The sequence below is a fragment of the Acinonyx jubatus genome, chromosome B3 (genome assembly GCF_027475565.1).
Source record: "Acinonyx jubatus isolate Ajub_Pintada_27869175 chromosome B3, VMU_Ajub_asm_v1.0, whole genome shotgun sequence".
In the NCBI taxonomy this organism is placed as follows: Eukaryota; Metazoa; Chordata; class Mammalia; order Carnivora; family Felidae; genus Acinonyx; species Acinonyx jubatus.
Genome location: NC_069386.1, coordinates 28,168,835 through 28,190,637, shown reverse-complemented (window position 1 = coordinate 28,190,637; position 21,803 = coordinate 28,168,835). Strand labels below are relative to the sequence as shown.

At 38.9% G+C, this 21,803-nt stretch overlaps 1 protein-coding gene across 4 annotated transcripts in view; it reads right to left on the bottom strand.

Annotated features, from left to right (window-relative positions):
- Positions 1-1,879: 1,879 nt before the first annotated feature.
- FBXO22 (F-box protein 22) overlaps positions 1,880-21,803 on the bottom strand; it is a 31,153-nt gene continuing 11,229 nt past the window's right edge. For 3 of the 4 annotated variants that reach the window (XM_053223680.1, XM_015081761.3, XM_015081762.3), the window contains exons 5-7: positions 19,923-20,087; positions 5,641-5,806; positions 1,880-3,027 (exon numbers count right to left, since the gene is read on the bottom strand). In XM_053223680.1, the coding sequence (XP_053079655.1) occupies positions 2,610-3,027; positions 5,641-5,806; positions 19,923-20,087 (749 nt within the window). In that variant the 3' untranslated portion in view covers positions 1,880-2,609. The remainder of the gene's footprint in view (positions 3,028-5,640; positions 5,807-19,922; positions 20,088-21,803) is intronic. The other variant, XM_027067846.2, reaches the window with a different exon arrangement.

Below are 21,803 nucleotides of genomic sequence, written 5' to 3'. Positions count from 1 at the left end.
TGCAGCATGTCTGTTTCTTGATCTTAATCCCAAGAAATACCTTTCCTCCTTTTCTTTAGATCACTATGCTTCCTTAGATGGCTTATAAGGAGTTTAGTTTTACTGGGATGAAAAATAATCAAAATCTATTCCTTGAAGCAGTGTTTTGCAGGGCAAATTACGGCAAAATTGTGCTTTGAAAACATAAAAAGAAGTATTTTAAATGTCTTGATTAAACCATCCTATTAGTCTGCTCATCATCTGAGAGAAGGCAGTTCCGTGTATGAAGACACTAAGAGTGTAACTGTGTTTCTCGTGTGCATGTGTTTTTTCAAGTGTGATTTTTTTCCACTTTCAGAAATGACTATATGAAAGATGCCATTTCTAGGAATTTAGTATGTTTTTAGCTGAAAAAATAACTCTTTAATGCTTGCTTTTAACACTGGTCTTTCAAAATTGTAATTAATTCATTTTAACTTTGCTTAAATTCCTGTACCCTTCCATGGAACATCATGGCCTCTAGAGGCAGCATATATGGCTTCTATTTTCACCAGTACTACTTTTATTTCTATTGGGTCAACTTCTCCCCTTTCTGTTCTCCACCAAGATTACAACCTTGTAGTCAAATGAATTTACCATTCATAACAAGCCCCAAAAGCTCAGCTATACAAAGGAATCCTAGTAACGTCACATACTGTATTGAAATGATCTTGCAGCAGACTCTCCTTTGGAAAGTAACAAAACATTCTGTAGGAGTATTAATTTGAAAAAAATAAAATAATCCATTCAATCATCATGCTTATTATGTTCATATTTTTAGTTTTCCAAATTCTTTTTCCTCTACTATTCAACCAACTCTTGTTAAAATCAAGGATAAAGAAAATTTACAAAGTATTTTCCTTATGTGCTGTGTAAGCACATCCAAAGATGTGCATTTTGAATATTGCCTATTTGATAATGGGTAACCAATGTCAAATAATAGGAAAGTTTAATAACTAAATAAAAGCTAAATATTAATATTCACAGATTAAAAGTTTGAAAATTTTTCTTTGGATTTTCTTCAGGAACTAAGATATGGGATAACCATAAAATGAACATTTAAGTATTTTTATCATATATATAAACAGCAAAAGAAAGACCTTTTAGCATAAAGACTGAGAAAAGTGACTACAAATAGAAAAGCAGGAAGGTTAATATTTTTGATTTCACTTACCTTGCAAGTTTTATACTGTTCTGTCAAAACCACTAATGAATACAAAGTGCCCTACATTAGTTATATCATACCGTATTAGGGATAATATGCTAATATAAACATCTGTTGTAATGAAGCCCTGGGAAAAAAAAACACTGGCTGAGGCAGGATTGATGTTAATTTCAATCTTGTAAGACAGTCTTACACTGGGTCACTTATGGTAGCACTTCAACAAAACTGTATAGCATTCCTGGGATCCTTCTGTGTGGTTCTCTTCCCCAATAGTGTTGCCTCTTCTGGAGAGTCCAGGATAGCTCGCTACCAGATCCACTTCCAAGCAACAAGCTTGAGAAAGGGCAAAAAACTGTCATATCATTTTGAATGAATGACCCTGTCACTTCTCACATTTCACTGACCACAACAGTCAATGGCAAGAGAGAATGGGAAATGTCTTTGTTATGGCAGGCATGTGCCTAGCTGAAATCAAAGGTTCTATCACTATATGAAGAAAGGCCACTGGGGAAAATTGGTGTTCTCTGAACCTATCTCATTTAGACATTAGCATAATTAGAAATATAAACCTAAAAAAGTCATTCTGGGAATACAGCAGGATTTACTAGCTGACTACCATTCCAGGCTTTCTTTTCTAAAGTATTAGTTTACTTCCATCATTCACTCACCAAAAGCAGTGATGTACAAAACACTGAATGAGTTTCCAAGGTACATTTTATTGGTATAAGACCAAAATAAGGTGATGTAATTGTCTGGTCTGCCAGTTCTATATAGAATTAGGTGAAAAGGATTCTTCTCTTACAATTCCTTCATTGAGGGAAAAGGAAATGTTTTCCTTATAAAGTAATAAAATACTGATTAGTCTTGGCAATTTATTTGACTAAGCAACTTCAGGGTACTAGAACAAAAATAGTTCTTTAATTTTTGTCAAATAAGTAAAAAGTAATAATTTTGTTACAGCTTCTAAAAAAACCGGTAAAACTGTAAAGCAGAGAAAGATTTCTCAAGCTATTCATGTATGTTTCTCCTTCATTAAGGGAGAAAAAAATGTCTTCATGATTTTGCTAAAAGATCTAATAGTTCAGAGGTAGTCATGGAATGTCTTAAAGCTCCATCCTATTGATGAATCCTCTTTCAATCTTCCTATGCAGAAGACTATTTACATCACATTACATAGCAGCTACATAATCCAGTACAGTATAGCCATAATTGGTTTGGCGCAAAAGCTCTCAATTCTGTGTGCATTATGTTAGGTACAAAGTTGTCCATCTAATTAATTAAAAACTACCCCGGATATAGTCAAAGCTATAAAACTGATACATATAAAGTTACTATTTTTTTTTGAAATAGACATATCCCATTTCCATTTTCTAGGAAAGGCAGAGCCCAAAAGTTTTATATTGTGAAAGCCACTTTACAGATGGCTTTATTTAGATGACCCAAGATGAATCAGTGCCATTATTGTTGTATAGCTGTGAAACAGATCATCATCCTTCACCTCATTACATTTCTTCAATATGAAGTTCCCAGTGACTATGCGATCACATCCAATTTCTCCATTTCCAAAGAAGCCAAATAAAGGAACACTAGGAAAAAACTTTCTGAACGCATCAGCCTCAACATTCCCCTTGGCTCTGTAATACTGAAAACCCCTGCCAACACATGCAAACATGAAGCCAATGGTATTCTGTTCCGGGATGCTGGCAGCTTTGAGGCGCTGCATTGCAGCCTCAGCAGTCTTCTCGTCATTGACCTCCTCATTGAGAAGCACGGTGGCACTCTGGATTCGGTGTCCACTAAATGACAGTCCAACCACACCAGTGGCATCAATATCCAGAGGGTTTCTGGAAATTCAATTAGAAAAGTGTGGTGATACATCATGAAACATATAATGAGAATATAAATTTTAAAGTGTAAAGAAAACTCCTGATCCACTGGCTAGCCTTTAACAGCCTACGGTTAGTCTAAGGCTCACCATCCCAGATAGGAGGAGTGTACTAGGGGTTAACAATGAAACTATTAATACATTTAAAAGAAGCAGATTCAGGGAATCTAATTCAGGGAAGCAGATCTGTGGAGAAGTATGCAACTATTTTTTTAGTCACAAGTTCAAGGGGGCAAATGCATCTCCACAAAGATTTCTGAAACCCATCCTGCATTTTTAGAAGGCTATAAAGTATCCTTAACCTTTCTCACTTTCTTAAAAGGAAACTTAAAATATTATTCATATATATAGTGATATCTATTAAATAAAGCTTTCTGGTATTATTTACATTTTTGGTACTTTTTCCCCCTTACCTTGGTGTCCCATTCTAAAAAAGATATATTAGATACTTGTTCAATCATGGACAGTAATTTTATTAAGAACCTGTAACTCCAGAAGTTTTAGCTTTAAGTTGTTTGGTCCATAAAGAAACATAATTACATTGCTATGTCTTATTTATTACTTTCAGCCTATAATTCAGCTTAATCTAAAGGTAAAAACATGCTTTTGTTTATATTTGCCTTTTTTATGTAATATTTTATCCTTACTAAAACAAATATAAAGCGTGAAAGTTATAAAACATAATATAGTGAACACCTATGCCTACAGGGAAAAAACAAATATCTTATATTTCTATCACGTTTATCAACATGTGAGTCGGTGAAATGGGCAAGATTCACTAGGTTAACAAGAAACTTAACTGAAAAAGCTTAAGAGGACTAAGATAATAAGATTAGCTTAGTAGCAAAACCAGTTACTGAGGGGCAGAATCCACCTTATGAAGTCCTCCACTGCTCCTTTAACTTTATTTCATTTCCTCTTTGGCATACAATTGCAATGTGTATTGTCAATATCTTGCCCCAAAGAATTATTTACCTAGCTTTTTTTTGGTGAGGTGGTATATCTGGACACTATTAAAACAGAGTCTCGATTTATTCAATGGCTTCTCTTACCCACGGACACAGTATGAAGACCACATTACAATTAATGTGTCATGTAAAGGTTAATTGTTCTTGAGGACTATTACCCATAACAGGTATAAAAAGAAGATGACAACGAACCATGCTAATAGACTTACGTCTCAGATGCTAAATGTCTGAACTGAGACTGGCATTTCAAAGGCAAATGAGGTATTAAATCATCACTGCCCTACTGTATACAATTTAAAGATAAAAGCAAAGACACAGAAAATCAGGCAAGAAGAGAAACAATCACAGATAATTACTGAGAATTAGGTGTATTTATGCATGAAATCCAATGTTTGACATCCTGATTAGAATTCAGTGCCTCGACTTAGCTACATTTGACCCCTGAGCAACACACATTATCTTATATGTGGATTTTTCTTGACAAGTACAAGACTGTAAATTTGTTTTCCTTATGACTTTCTTAACATTTTCTTTTCTCTAGCTTTCCATATTATAATACATACATACATGTGTTAATCGACTGTTCATGTTATCAGTTAAGACTTCCAGTCAATAGTAGGCTAAGTTTTGGGAGAGTCACGAATTATACATGGATTTTAAACAGGGGTTGGCGCCCCCCCTATCCCCTGCATTGCTTAAAGGTCAACTATATTTGCTCTTCTTGACTCATCAGAGGAGCCTTTCAGAAAGGAGATTATAACTGGGATTATTTACATTGCTTGCTTTTAAAGATACTGATCTCTAACGGTCTGTTGACACATCGCCACTCTAGTATCCAAATACTAACCACAAATATAGTGAGAAATGAATACTAGTGCTTGCAGGAAGCATCAGGGGATAACACATTCTCATTTTCCTGCTTTTGGAAACTGATGATATTCATGTTCACTTAATTAGTTCAAACTCAGAAACTACTACATACTCTCATTCAAAATGCAAAGGGAGTAATGGCGCCCAAAATAACTGAGCAAATATTTCACCCTCAAAAGCAAAAGCCTTGGTAACAAAATCAAAGATAACACAAATTTGACACCTTTTGAAAAAGGCTTTCAAAAAGATCTACTATAGCATTTCCCAAAATGTGTGCCCATACCAATAAGCATCCAAGATGCTCCACAGAATGGATTTGAGAACTGTCACAGTAATATTCCCTCTCTAGAAGATTTCCATAGCACTGAGTATGTCAGAGGCTCTAAGAAGTTTTACCATAAAGCTTCACTGTTTCGCCATGCATTTCCTTCAGAGGAGGAAACAGAACTACAGAGGAAGTTATTACTGATATTATATGGAGCACAGAGATGTTGTGGGAGATACCAGTAGACAGTCCTGAAAATTAATTTTAAGGAGAGTAGGAGTCCATTTAAGTTATTAAAAGACAACATATAAATTTCATTCTTCAGTTGTAAGAAGAATTATGTAGAGTATTGTATAATGGAATGAACCATTAGCAATTCTATAAACATGTGTTTTAAAAACCTGGGTAAGAAAAATCTGAGGACATTTCTGGGCATACATGGGAGGAATCAGAAGCACATGAGACATACTTGTCAGAGGTCAGTGATGCCAGGTTGTCTACCTGGCCTCCAGCCAAGATGACATTCATATCACTGAAAGTGCTGACTACTCTCTGCAGATAATTACTGGCTCCCACCTTACAGCAATTATAACCAAACACCAGGACCACACGAAGCTCAGGGTTATCTAAAAGACCTGCAGAGAAAGGAAGAGCAACAATGAAAGACAGCCTCCAAACACGAACTTGAAACTTCATCACTATCTTATTTTCTACATTTTTGCAAAATGAAATGTTTCCGCTACTGACCTGCACTTCTAGTTATGTGCAATTTAGTATTTAAACTGTCCAGTTTCCCTCCCCCCCTTTTTTTTTTTACAAACTTTAACACTGTTTAAAATCTTTGCTGTAATTTTCCCCATTAAAAAAAACTAAATGGCTACTTGAAAATAATACAATCAACACTCAACACAAATAAGGAAGCAGCTATGTAACTAAGCAGCATCCATGGTGGACCTTGGTGTAAGCCATCTCCACACAGGCCACCACCTAGAATGAAAGGGAATGTTGGTTTACACAGAACAGAGTTAGCAATAGTAATAATAAAGATTCAGAGAAAATGGAGAGAAAAGGCACCAAACACCTGTCATGTATTTAATGGTGGTCTCCCCAAAAATGTATCCACATCAAATCTCTGGAACTGATGAATGTAAACCCATTTAGGAAAAGGGTTTTGCAGATGTAATTAAGGACATGGGGAAGAGATCATCTCTTATTATCCAGTTAGGCTCTATATACTATAGTAAGTGTCTTTAAAAGACCTATATAAGAGACACAGACATAAGAAGAGGCACTGTGACCACAGAAGCAGAAACTGGTGTGATACAACCATGAGGTATAGCAGTGGCCACCAGAAGGTGGAAGGGACAATGAAGAGATTCACCCCTGTAGCCTTAGAGGGGAGTGGAGCCCTTTCGACACCTTGACTTCAGACTTTTAGCCTCTTGGGACTGTGAGAGAATAAATTTCTGTTGCTTTGAGCCACCAAGTTTGTGGTAATTTGTTACAGCAGCCTCAGGAAACCAATACACCATGAAAATACATATGGGTCCTATCCACCTTTTCCAGGAAAGGAGGGTGGGAGAGAAGATGCTATAACTATAAGAAACTCTTTCCAAACCAAGAAAATGTTCAATTCTGCAGCCTAAGAACAAAAAACAGCTTCTGTTAGGGGGCAGTATAGCCCAACAGGAGATAGGCTGTACTCCTGCACTCCCCCACAAATTCCCTGGCTTTCACCTGAGCCTCTGGACACTGTAAAACTATCAATTTGAAATTTTCTGGCATTATCAAACAGGTAATAGGACAGGAAAAAAAAAAATACCTAACCCACATTCTCATCCCTGTTTCCACTGACTCAGCCACATGACTTCCATCTTGGCAGACCTAAGGTGAATATTATCAGAAATATGACTCACTTAAGGAAACAGGTGTGGGGGGAATGATTATTTACTAACACCAAATATTGACTTATCCAGGGAAATTTCCTCCAGTCTACTTCTATGTAAAAAAAATTTTTTTTAATGTTTTTATTTAGTTTTGGGACAGAGAGAAAGCATGAGCTGGCTGGGGAGGGGCAGAGAGAAAGGGAGACAGGAACCGAAGGGGGCCTCTGTGTTGATAGCAGAGAACCCGATGCAGGCCTTGAACCCATGAACCGCGAGATCATGACCTGAGCCAAAGTCAGATGCTTGGCCAACTGAGTCACCCAGGCACCCTTCCTCTTGTCCACTTTTAATTCTCTCCACAATAAATCACTGATTTGGAGAGTGAAAAGGATATTAGTATATAAGTCCAGTACTTTCATGATACTACACACCCTAAGCCATTACTAAAGGGTCTTTTTTTCCCACAAAGAGCAGCACATTTTGAGAGAATGTTTTTTTGTGTTCTAAAATGAATATCCAGAGTTGGAAGAGGGCTGTGGGATGAACTGTCTAGTTTTACTTTACAAATAAGGACTGCTAATCCCAGAGAAGTGACCAGCCCAGGAGAATAACATGGCAGGCTATAGATTAAAACCCACATCTCCTCTCAAGAGTTTTAGGTTTCAGAAACCTGAAGACTTCTAAATCTCTAACTTCCCTATTGTTTTCTAAGCTCTAGACCCTCTTTTACAATTGCCTACTAAACATTTTCATCTGAGCATTCTAAAGGCACCACCCTCACTTACTTAACAAACACATACCCAGTGCTTTCCACATCTTCCTCTGGTGATACTGCTCTGTAGCTGAACCCCCCCACACAGAAACCTAGAAACTACAATCACTTCCCCCTATCCCAACTTAGAGAACAAATCCAGCTTAGCCCAGTCTGGCTGTCTGACGGAGCAGATGGGTCTGTATTTGACCAACAGACCATCCAGAGCTTTAGATATGCAACAGAAGAGGGAAGGTACAACTCAAACTCCTTGCCACTCGAAACTGAAATGCCTACAGTACACTTGCCTGATAAGACCACCCAGCTCTTTTTGAAGTAAATCTTGGCACTGCCTTCGGTCTTGTTTCAGTTCACCTCTGTGGGGAAAGAGGACGGCCCTCTACTCAGGACAAGTATCTTAGGTCTTTCAACTTTAAGAAAGCACACCAGCCATTTCCCTAGGTGAGCCGCTTATTGGGCAGGTGACTATATTTATTATCCAGTCCAGCTATTAAAAGATGCAATCTCCAGTTCATTGTTACCTGAAATTCAGCTGTGAGATCTAAGTCACAGCAGAACGAGTGCCTAAAAAGAGCATGTGGGCCATTCATTCCTTTAGCAGATCTAAATATTAGATTAAGCAGAAAGCTCAGTAACCAGACCTCACTGCTTTGGACTCTACCATTGCTTTTATTGATGCCATTGGTGTTCGCAGAGTGACCTAAGAAACTGCTTCAATCCAGTAGAAGAATTTATCTCTGTTCTCAAAAAATTGGGAAGAGGTGGGCTGCTTCTGCTCTGGCTTAGCCAACCTGTGGACCACCTCTAGCAAATGCTGATGGTATGAATCTTGTGTATTACCCTCAGCCTGGGTTTCACTGTGTTCTTCCTACATGTCCCTCAATTCAGAACTCCTCCACTGATACTGTATCTTTGTAAGCTGCCTTAAATTAATTTCAAATAAGGCAAAATATAAACTTATCATAGCTAAGATAAACTAGAAGGCTAAAAGGAAATTTAAAAAATAAGATAAAATCTAGACACCAAGACCATGTCAGATTCAGGAAAATCAAAATAGGAAGAACTATTCCAAAGTTAGGCCAGGACTCGTTGGAAATGCTCTGGGTCTGCATGTCCAGATTTCTATTCTTTCTAGAGAAGCCATTCTCAAGACAACTATTTTATGATCTGTTTGAAAGTGATGGGATCTAAATGCATGTAGAAAACCTACTTCAAAGTACAAGTCTACGTAAAATGAGGCTAATATCATGAACAATTCATGGACCAAAGCTGAGATTTTTAGCACCACTTCCCCCGGCCCCAGGATAGGATACCTATCTTTTTCACACTAGGGGAGGGAAGTATGAAGTCAGCCCAGTAAGGATGTGGGTTCTGGAGTCAGACCAGGGTCAGAACTCAGGCTCGACCACTTACAAATGTAGAACTCTGAGCAAGGCTAGACTTCGCCAAGTTCAGATCCTTCCTCTAAAACTGGGACAGGAGCAAGTCTCAAGGGCAGTTACAGGCATAATAAGATAATGTCATAAAGCAGCACTTATTCAGGGGCCTCGTACCCACCACAGGCTCAATAGAGCATAGCTAACAAAACACAATCTGGCTAATTTAGTGAGGGCCCCGACCATAAGTTAGATCTGTTTAGCCAAATACTGAAATGATGAAGCTAAGGCAACATTTCCCCTTGAATTAAATGCATCTAAAGTAAACATCAAACTTAGAGGGAGGGGAAAAGAAGCCTTGTATCCTATCCTGAAAACTGACTGGGGGTCACCTGTGTTGTTCTGGCTTTTGTGTAGTCATGTTTTTGAGATGTACCTTATCCACAAATATCTCTGGTGGTATACAGTAAGAAGCTGTCCCTGTCCACAAACATGGAGCCTGTGGCACAGGGGCTGGGGGTGGGAGGCACGGTAGGCTGGGGCTGTATTATGCACCACTGTGACCTGGGAGTCAGCCCCTACCGGCCTGTTAACAGTTTGTGTTTTCTAGCCCCTCTTGCTCCCATAGCTGAATGACATCTACCACAAGGGCAGTAAAACCTAACAGAACACTGGCACCACCTTCCTGTCACTTAGACTTTCTCAAGGGCTGTGAAACTTCTAAAACAGAGCAAGTTCCATCATGTAGGTTTTAGCAACATCTTTCTCTGCTTTGCACCTGATCACTGTTGGTGTCCCCCTCAAGATTCTCTATGAAATCTCTAGATAATTTAAAAATATAGTCCCTCTTTTTTTTTTTTTTTTTGCAATCTGACTTAACAAATAATTTAGTTTTCACCTCTCTCAGTTGCTGGCAGAGTTCAAGAGGAGTAGTCAATGGATCAAAAAGTGGTAAGCAGAAAGGACCTGAACAACCCACAAAGTAGATCATAACATCATCAATGTAATAGCTAACTCAGCACTTCCGCCAGGCACTGTTCTAAGCACTTCACAGAAATTCACTTATTTAAATGCCCACCAGAACCCATTATGTACTGTTTAGCTCCTAGAAAGTCTATGAGAATTCAACATCTTCAAAATTCACAAGAAAATATGCAAATTGTACCACGATTACAGAACTTGACTTAGACCAGACATAAGTAATAATAAATACACACTTCCAGAGTGGCTGCCCAGAAGGAACTGGTGTTAGTAGGTTACAGAACTGACACTTCCCCTCCTCTCCTTCAGGACTTCCTCTTGTGACCTCAAATGTAAAAACTAGTGGAAAATCTTTTCTAATATCAGTGTCTACAAATAAAACTGTAACCCAGAAAATCACTGGGCCCCAGGAGAATGTCAGAATGATGGGTTTGTAAAAGAGAAAGAGAATCACAGGTGTGAGACAAGTGTCTGATAGACTACCCACCTCAAGGAGGACTGCCTCAGATTCCTCCATCTTCTTGAGCACATAAAAGACAATGGTCCAAATTTAAAAATACAGGAAATGTGGCCATAAAATAGTATGGAATGAATACAGATTATCATCTCAATCTAAGCAGAGCTTCAATTTACTGAATACCATTAACAGGATAAAAATGATGCCTTGGAATTAGTCAAAACTGCTAACAGCAAACAGCTCTGGAAAGGACACCAGTAAAGAATGCCTCACATAGCAGACTAAACATGGGCCTGCTTTTCCCTTTGGTTTGTGAGGTCTATACTTAGTACTGTAACGCAAACAAGGTCTTACAAATCTAGTAAACTATTTTATCATAAAATGGAAGGTTTTTTCTGCTCAAGATTTTGGCTCTCTCTTGTAATATGACAAAACTAGGCTTCTAGCTTTAAGTAGTGCTATCATCAGGACCTCAGTCATGGTTCCCAAGGTGCTATGGGACAGAGGAGAGAGTATGCCCAGGAGGCACCATCCTCACTTACGGAAAAAAGAGCTAACACACAGAAGGTCTGGCAATATGACCTTCAGCAAAAGCACTGAATTAAAGGCCAAACGAGCCTGTCTAATGGAGTCGAATTTTTTCTTAATCCTGCTCCTCTTGCCCCAGTGTTCTCTATTTCTGTTCTCTGAAGCACCAGCACCCCACTCTGTTAAGCACAAAACTCAAAGTTATCAATGAGTCATTCAGTCTTCCTTCTCATTTCATATCCAATGATCTGCTAATTTTCTCCACTCAATTTCCTGAACTTCATGCTCTGGTATTATTTCTTGCTTAGACTCTTGCAGGGGGGTCCTAACTAGTCTCCCTGTTTCCAGTATCTCCCCACTATGGAGAATCACATTTGCTAATAGGAGAACATTTCTGGTTAACAGTTGTCATTTACTGACTACATTCTTTAGCCTGGCTTCACTGTGCCCCACCCTTTGTTCTTATGATCCCCTTCACACAACCTTTGTTTGCAAAAATGAACTGTTTACTATGTCCCCTACATTTCTCATTACCTGACTCTGTGTTTAGGTTTCTGTTAATCATTTAGCCTATCCGGTTACCATTCTTATTTTTCATTATGTCTCCCATTCTTCAAAGCCTTAAATGGTATTTGCCCCATGAAGTCTCCTCACTCTCCTTCCCACTGGCAATCCTTAGAGCAATCTATCCAAATCTCTCTAATAGAGAGGCACACCTTACTTTCTCACTTGGGTTATAATTACATACGTATCTGTCACAACTTTCCCAGAATAGCACTGAGACAGAATCTGCATCCAATTAATTTTTCTAACCCAATGGGACCTTTCAAGCTGAATGACATTAACATATAATTTCTACATCATGAACGTAGTGAACTCAGTAGGCCATCCTCTTGTCAGCAACAAACTATATCTCTTCTTCCTTCCTTGTACTAAATTTGTTGCTGAATTTTTTCTGAAACCTGTACTAAGTTGTCCTGGACATTACCGCAGACAGCCTACCACACTATGTGCAAATGGCTCTCAAACCAACATCTCTGACTTCAACTCCTCCTTGAGTTTCAGACCCACGATTTTCTAACCACTGGTGTAAGAGAGATCTAGTTTGCTGAGCACCATTAACTTCTGCCAGCCTTCCAACAAGTCTCATTATAACATGAGAAAGTCTCTCTAGCTTAGCTATACACAAAGGCACAATCCGAAGTTTTCCTTAGAGAACGTTTGGCATCCTTGATTTCGGGTAGCTTTAACATTACAGATAACTCTGGTCTTCTGTTTATGTACTATGAAGTCTAAGAGCCTTTGTTCTCTACTACTACAAGTTTGGTCTCCTCACCGACAACATACTGTGTAACAAATTCTATCTGGCAAACTGCTGTGAGGATTAGAAATAGTATGTAGCACAGTACCCAGTTTATAATGCCTCAGTATTAGTTACCACTAATTGTCACCATCAGCCAAAACATGGGTATCTTCCTCTGGCATGATGCTTCTAAATGGGATGATAAGAATACCCAAGACCTGAGAACAGGGAGAAGATGGCGGCATAGGAGGACGCTGGGCTCACCGTGTCCTGCTGATTGCTTACATTCCACCCACATCTGCCTAATTTACCCCGATAACCACCAGAAAACTAGCAGAATGGACTCTCTGGAGCCAAGCATAGATGAGAGGCCCACAGAAGAGGGTAGGAAGGGCGGAGAGGCACTGCGCTACATGGACTGGCAGGAGGGAGCCGGGGTGGTGGAGGGGCAGCCAGACCACCCGACAAGGGAGAGGCCCCAAGTCTGGCTTGCAAAAGCAGAGGGGCCCCGATGGAGTGTGTTCTGACAGCCAGTGGGACTTAACATCTGGAATGTTATAAGTCAACAGCTCTGCTCAGAGAGTGGGAGGGAGAGTTGTTGAGCCCCGGAGGACAGAGCTCAGCTTGGCGGGGAACAAAGGCGCTGGGAAGCGCCGTCTCCCTCACCCATCCCCCAGCCAAAATCCCAAAGTGAACCAGTTCCCGTCACGGAACTTGCTTGCACCCCTTAAACACCCAACACTATGTTTCTGTGGATCCATCCCTCCGACGGGTCTGCCTCCCTCCCAGTGCCACAGGGCCCCTCCTGAAGCGGACCAACTGAAGGCAAAGTGAGCTGAGCCTGCCCCTCTTGCCCCTGTGCACCTTGTGGATCCACCCCAGCGAATATGCCAGATCCCATCGAAGCAGTACCACAAGAATGGCAGTGCGCAAGCAGCCCAGACAGAGGCCACACCACTCCAGAGTGAGTCTTGCCCCTAGGAGAGGGGAAGATAAGGTACACACCAGTCTGACTGTGGCCCCAGTGGTGGGCTGAGGGCAGACATCAGGTCTGACTGTGGCCCCACCCACCAATGCAAGTTACTCCAGACAGCACAGAGGAAGAGCCCTGCAGTTCCCTGACACTCCAGGGACTATCCAAAATGACGAAACGGTGGAATTCTCCTCAAAAGAAACTCAAGGAAGTAGCGACAGCTAACGAACTGAACAAAAACGATACAAGCAATATAGCAGAAAATGATTTTAAAATAATAGTCATAAAATTAATAGCTGGGCTTGGAAAAAGTATAGAGGACAGCAGAGAATCTATTACTACAGAGATCAAGGGACTAAGAAACAGTCAGGAGGAGCTTCATTTGCTATAAATGAGCTGCAAAATAAAATGGAGGCAACAACAGCTCGGATTGGAGAGGCAGAGGAGAGAATAGGTGAATTAGAAGATAAAATTATGGAAAAAGAAGAAGCTGAGAAAAAGAAAGATAAAAAAAATCCAAGAGTATGAGGGGAGACTTAAAAAACTAAGTGACATAATTAAACGAAATAATGTACGCATAATTGGGATTCCAGAGGAGGAAGAGACAGGGAAAGGTGCTGAAGGTGTACTGGAAGAAATCATAGCTGAGAACTTCCCTGAACTGGGGAAGGAAAAAGGCATTGAAATCCAAGAGGCACAGAAAACTCCCTTCAGACGTAACTTGAATCAATCTTCTACACGACATATCATAGTGAAACTGGCAAAATACAAGGATAAAGAGAGAACTCTGAAAGCAGCTAGGGATAAACATGCTCTAACATATAAAGGGAGACCGATAAGACTCGTGATGGATCTGTCTACTGAAACTTGGCAGGCCAGAAAGGAATGGCAGGAAATCTTCAATGTGATGAACAGAAAAAAAAATGCAGCCGAGAATCCTTTACCCAGCAAGTCTGTCATTTAGAACAGAAGGAGAGATAAAGGTCTTCCCAAACAAACAAAAACTGAAGGAATTCGTCACCACTAAACCAGCCCTACAAGAGATCCTAAGGGGGATCCTGTGAGACAACGTACCAGAGACATCACTGCAAGCATGAAACCTACAGTCATCACAATGACTCTAAACCCATATCTTTCAACAATAACACTGAATGTAAATGGACTAAATGCGCCAACCAAAAGACCTAGGATATCAGAATGGATAAAAAAACAAGACCCATCTATTTGCTGTCTACAAGAGACTCATTTTAGACCTGAGGACACCTTCAGATTGAAAGTGAGGGGATGTAGAACTATCTATCATGCTACTCAAAGTCAAAAGAAAGCTGGAGTAGCCATACTTATATCAGAGAGAACTAGACTTCAAATTAAAGGCTGTAACAAGAGATGAAGAAGGGCATTATATAATAATTACAGGGTCCATCCATCAGGAAGAGCTAACAATTATAAATGTCTATGCGCCGAATACGGGAGCCCCCAAATACATAAAACAATTAATCACAAACATAAGCAACCTTATTGATAAGAATGTGGTAATTGCAGGGGACTTTAATACTCCACTTACAACATTGGATAGATCATCTAGACACAGGATCAATAAAGAAACAAGAGCCCTGAATGATACACTGGATCAGATGGACTTTGATAGATATATTTAGAGCTCTGCATCCCAAAGCAACAGAATATACTTTCTTCTCGAGTGCACATGGAACCTTCTCCAAGACAGATCACATACTGGGTCACAAAACAGCCCTTCATAAGTATACAAGAATTGAGATCATACCATGCATACTTTCAGACCACAATGCAATGAAGCTTGAAATCAATCACAAGAAAAAGTCTGGAAAACCTCCAAAAGCATGGAGGTTAAAGAACACCCGACTAAAGAATGAATGGGTCAACCAGGCAATTAGAGAAGAAATTTAAAAATATATGGAAACAAATGAAAATGAAAATACAACAATCCAAATGCTTTGGGATGCAGCAAAGGCAGTCCTGAGAGGAAAATACACTGCAATCAGGCCTATCTCAAGAAACAAGAAAAATCCCAAATACAAAATCTAACAGCACACCTAAAGGAAATAGAAGCAGAACAGCAAAGACACCCCAAGCCCAGCAGAAGAAGAGAAATAATAAAGATCAGAGCAGAAATAAACAATTTAGAATCTAAAAAAAACTGTAGAGCAGATCAATGAAACCAAGAGTTGGTTTTTTGAAAAAATAAACAAAATTGATAAACCTGTAGCCAGGCTTCTCAAAAAGAAAAGGGAGAGGACCCAAATAGATACAATCACGAATGAAAATGGAATTATTACAACCAATCCCTCAGAAATACAAGCAATTATCAGGGAATACTATGAAAAATTATATGCCAACAAACTGGGTAACCTGGAAGAAATGGGCAAATTCCTAAACACCCACACATTCCGAAACTCAAACAGGAAGAAATAGAAAGTTTGAACACACCCATAACCAGTGAAGAAACTGAATCAGTTATCAAAAATCTCCCAACAAATAACAGTCCAGGTCCAGATGGCTTGCCAGGGGAATTCTACCAGACATTTAAAGCAGAGATAATACCTATCTTCCTCAAGCTATTCCAAAAAATAGAAAGGGAAGGAAAACTTCCAGACTCATTCTATGAAGCCAGCATTACTTTGATTCCTAAACCAGACAGAGACCCAGTAGAAAAAGAGAACTAGAGGCCAATATCCCTGATGAATATGGATGCAAAAATTCTCAGTAAGACACTAGCAAATCGAATTCAACAGCATATAAAAAGAATTATTCACCGTGATCAAGTGGGATTCATTCCTGGGCTGCAGGCTTGTTCAACATTCTCAAATCAATCAATGTGATACATCACATTAATAAAAGAAAAGATAAGAACCATATGATCCTGTCAATAGATGCAGAAAAAGCATTTGACAAAATTCAGCATCCTTTCTTAATAAAATCTCTTGAGAAAGTCGGGATAGAAGGAACATACTTAAACATCATAAAAGCCATTTATGAAAAGCCCACAGCTAATATCATCCTCAATGGGGAAAAACTGAGAGCCTTTTCCCTGAGATCAGGAACACGACAGGGATGTCTACTCTCACCGCTGTTGTTTAACATAGTGTTGGAAGTGCTAGCATCAGCAATCAGACAACAAAAGGAAATCAAAGGCATCAGAGTTGGCAAAGATGAAGTCAAGCTTTCACTTTTTGCAGATGACATGCTATTATACATGGAAAACCCGACAGACTCCACCAAAAGTCTGCTAGAACTGATACATGAATTCAGCAAAGTTGCAAGATACAAAATCAATGTACAGAAATCAGTTGCATTCTTATACACTAATAATGAAGCAACAGAAAGACATATAAAGAAACTGATCCCATTCACAATTGCACCAAGAATCATAAAATACCTAGGAATAAATCTGACCAAAGATGTAAAAGATCTGTATGCTGAAAACTATAGAAAGCTTACGAAGGAAATCAAAGAAGATATAAAGAAATGGAAAGACATTCCGTGATCATGGGTTGGAAGAATATTGTTAAAATATCAACACTATGCAAAGCTATCTACACATTCAATGCAATCCCAACCAAAATTGCACCAGCATTCTTCTCAAAGCTAGAACAAGCAATCCTAAAATTTGTATAGAACCACAAAAGGCCCTGAATAGCCAAAGTAATTTTGAAGAAGAAGACCAAAGCAGGAGGCATCACAATCCCAGACTTTAGCCTCTACTACAAAGCTGTAATCATTAAGACAGCATGGTATTGGCACAAAATCAGACATAGACCAATGGAATAGAATAGAAACCCCAGAACTAGACCCACAAAAGTATGGCCAACTAATCTTTGACAAAGCAGGAAAGAATATCCTATGGAAAAAAGACAGTCTCTTTAACAAATGGCGCTGGGAGAACTGGACAGCAACATGCAGAAGAATGAAACTAGACCACTTTCTTACACCATTCACAAAAACAAACTCAAAATGGATAAAGGACCTGAATGTGAGACAGGAAACCATCAAAACCCTAGAGGAGAAAGCAGGAAAAAGACCTCTCTGACCTCAGCCGTAGCAATTTCTTACTTGACACATCCCCAAAGGCAAGGGAATTAAAAGCAAAAATGAACTATTGGGACCTCATGAAGATAAAAAGCTTCTGCACACAGCAAAGGAAACAATCAACAAAACTAAAAGGCAACCAACAGAATGGGAAAAGATATTTACAAATGGCATATCGGACAAGGGCTAGTATCCAAAATCTATAAAGAGCTCCCAAACTCCACACCCGAAAACAAATAATCCAGTGAAGAAATGGGCAGAAAACATGAATAGACACTTCTCTAAAGAAGACATCCAGATGGCCAACAGGCACATGAAAAGATGCTCAACGATGCTCCTCATCAGGGAAATACAAATCAAAACCACACTCAGATTATCACTTCATGCCAGTCAGAGTGGCTAAAATGAACAAAACAGGAGACTATAGATGCTGGAGAGGATGTGGAGAAACAGGAACCCTCTTGCACTGTTGGTGGGAATGCAAACTGGTGCAGCCGCTCTGGAAAACAGTGTGGAGATTCCTGAAAAAATTAAAAATAGACCTACCCTATGACCCAGCAGTAGCACTGCTAGTAATTTGCCCAACAGACACAGGAGTACTGACGCATAGGGGCACTTGTACCCAAATTTGTAGCAGCACTCTCAACAGTAGCTAAATTATGGAAAGAGCCTAAATGTCCATCAACTGACGAATGGATAAAGAAATTGTGGTTTATATACACAATGGAATACTAAGTGGCAATAAGAAAGAATGAAATATGGCCTTTTGTAGCAACATGGATGGAACTGGAGAGTGTTATGCTAAATGAAATAAGTCATACAGGGAAGGACAGATTCCATATGTTTTCACTCTTATGTGGATGCTGAGAAACTTAACAGAAGACCATTGGGGAGGGGAAGAAAAAAATATGGTTAGAGAGGGAGGGTGCCAAAACATAAGAGACTCCTAAAAACTGTGAACAAACTGAGAGTTTATGGGGGGTGGGAAGGAGGGGTGGATGGGTGATGGGTATTGAGGAGGGCACCTGTTGGGATGAGCACTGGGTGTGGTATGGAAACCAATTTGACAATAAATTTCATAATAAAAAAGAAAAAAAATAAATTGAAAAAGGACAGATTAATAGAAAAAAAAAAAAAGAATACCCAAGACCTTCACTGTCCTTTTCCTGAATGTCCCTCCCACCAGTTGATTCCTCCACACAACACAAGCCACAGTGCAGATGGATCACTGTGACCCACTGCAAAGCCTGCCTAAAGGTACAGGGGCCAACATTAGCCTACCATCTATAGAGCAAGGTATTTGGCTAAGTGTTTTATAGAAGTCATTGCATCTTGTGCTTACAACTCTGTAATTCAGTTATTTCCACTTTACAGATGGGAAACAGAGGCTTAGAAAAGTTAGGAAATTTGTCCTAAATTAGGAAAGCTGGAATGTAACAGAACTAGGGCAGCTATAGCCTGCATTCTTACTAGCTATAGTTTCCTGCCTTACCCTACAGGCTAGCTGTTGAAACTTCCCATGTTTTACCTCTACCTGACAACTCTCTTCCACATTATCAAGAGGCCAGCTGCTGCTGCAGTCAATGCCTCCTTCTTCTGTACTTCTCATCTCATCCCCACCAGTCACTTTAAGTCTTTTTGCATTGTAAAAGACAGTTGCACAAGCCAGTCTCAATGTGTAGACTCCTTTTTTTTCTCGTTAGTAAACCAATCACAAATTTTCCCTTTGTTGCTACAGTTTTTTTTATTCCTGCTGGAGTCAGTGCCATTTCAAATAATGGAAGCTTATCTCTATAGGATGGCTGATTGATGCATAACCAGGTAACCACTGAATATTTTTCATGCCAACAGAGACTTTTTAAAATAAGTTAATGCCAATCAGTTCATCTGTAGATGCAAACAAAAAGTCTTAACACTGTTCTGCTTGAGTACCTACTCTGCTGCTTATTCTATTAAATTAGGCTTTCTCATCAGATCCTAGAAATTAAGCCAACGCTTTATCTCTTCAAAATCACCTCTCATGATCTTGCCTACTCTAGCCAAACTTCCTGTCTTACATGTCCTAGTAAATCCTTGTTTGACAGACTCTGCCTTAACTTATAGCTTTTCTAAAATTTATCAAGTTCACTATACTTATTCCCATCTTTCTAATTAGTTGACATAGAACTAATCTGTATTTAATAAAAAAAAAATTTCACAACAAATGCTAATTATTAGTGTAAAACAATGCTTAAAAAAAGCTTTCCAGAAAACTAAAATAGCAAAATGGTAAAGTATCAAAGAGAAAGAAGTGCTTCAAAATTCAGAATTAAATACAAATACATTTATTAGTAACACGTATACTTAATTCAGACTCAAAGGAACAAACACAATCAAATTGGGCAATTAATGGTAAATAACATTGACTTACCTACTTCAGTGAGTTGATGTCTTTCTAGTGTTAAATTCTTTGGGTCCTTAATAAAATGAAAGGGTTGTATTTTTATTCCTTCAATTTGAGGGAATAACAGAGCAAAACCAGACTCTCCAATTTCTATTTCCTGAGGTCGATTGTTACCTGATCCCATTGGAGTCACTAGGAAAAAAGTTAAAGAGTTTCATGAATAGCTTTTTTTTTTTTTATGTTTATTTTTTATTTTTCAGAGAGAGAGAGAGAGAGAGATAGCATGAGCTGGCGGGGGGGGGGGGTGCAGAGAGAGAGGGGGATAGAGGATCTGAAGCAAACTCTGTGCTGACAGCAGAGTCTAATGTGGGGCTTGAACCCACAAACCTTGAGATCATGACCTAAGCCAAAGTCAGATGCCTAACCCACTGAGCCACCCAGGCTCCCCTCATGAACAGATTTAATAAAAACTGAAATTTCACTTGGTATGTTATCTAGTGCCACCTAGATAACTATAGTTTGGGTCACTAAGATAATCAACAAGTTAACAGGTCACTATCTGAGAAAAAAATTCTCAGCTTTGAAATTTTTGGGGGTGGTGTCATGATGTCTGCAATCTACTTTCAAATGGTTCAGAAAGAAATGTTTTTATAAACAAAGAGAAAAAAAAGAACTGTGTGCAAACTTCTTAATTTTTTAAAGTTTATTTATTTTGAAAGAGAGAGAGAGAGAGAGAGAGCACGTGTGTGCATGGGGGAGAGGCAGAGTGAGAGAGAATCTCAAACAGGCCCCGGCACTATTAGTGTACAGCTCGACATGGGGCTCGAACTAACGAACCATGAGATCATGACCTGAGCTGAAATCAAGAGTCACATGCTTAACTGACTGATGCACCCAGATGCCCCGCAAAAATTTTTAAATTAGTGAATCTAGACCAAAGGAATATGAATGTTTACTCTTCTATCATTCTGCAACTTTGAGTTGAAGTTTTTCTAAATAAGAAGTTAGACGGTAGAAAATACATCTTTGCAGCAATTCCCCTTTTAAAAAATTATCTTAACAATATTTGACAATTATATAAAATATATATATGTATATATACATACATACACAAATATATAGTCACACACATACACACACACAAAATACTTTTATCACAGAATTTTTAATAGAAAATAAAGGGAAAAAATCTAAATGCCCTACACTGGTATTTAGATTAAAAGTTATATTTAAACAATCAACCACAGCCATTAAGAATGACAGACATATTTACTAACATGGAAATATGTAATATGTTGTGAATTTTAAAGGTAGGTGTTATGGACAGAATTGTGTCCCCCCCCAGATTTGTATGTTGAAGCCCTAACTGCCATTATGAATATATTTGGAGATAAGGCCTTAAAAGGGGCAATAAATGAGGTCCTAAGGACTGGACCCTAATTCAGTAAGACTGGTATCCTTATAAGAAGAGGAAAAGACGCATTCCTAGCGAGAGAGAAATGGCCATGTGAGGACTTAGCAAGTAGGCAAGGCAGTGGTCTGAAAGCCAGGGAGATGCCTCAGGAGAAAGCAAACCTGCCAACACTTAAATCTTGGACTTCCAGCCTCCAGAACTGTGAGAACATATATTTCTGTTGTTTAAACCACCAGTGTGTTATCTGGTTATGGCAGCCACAGGAGACTAAAACAAATACAGCAGGTTACAAGTCTATAGAATATTATATTCTTGATATATGTACACACACACGTATTTATTTCTACATAAGATGCTATTTATTGAACATCTGGAAGGTTATGCATCATAACATTAATAGAGTAGTTAACTCTATGATGCTTAAAGTTGCTTGATGTTTTTTTTTCGCTCATCTTTATCTTCTCATTTTTCTTTAACAACAAATATTACTAATA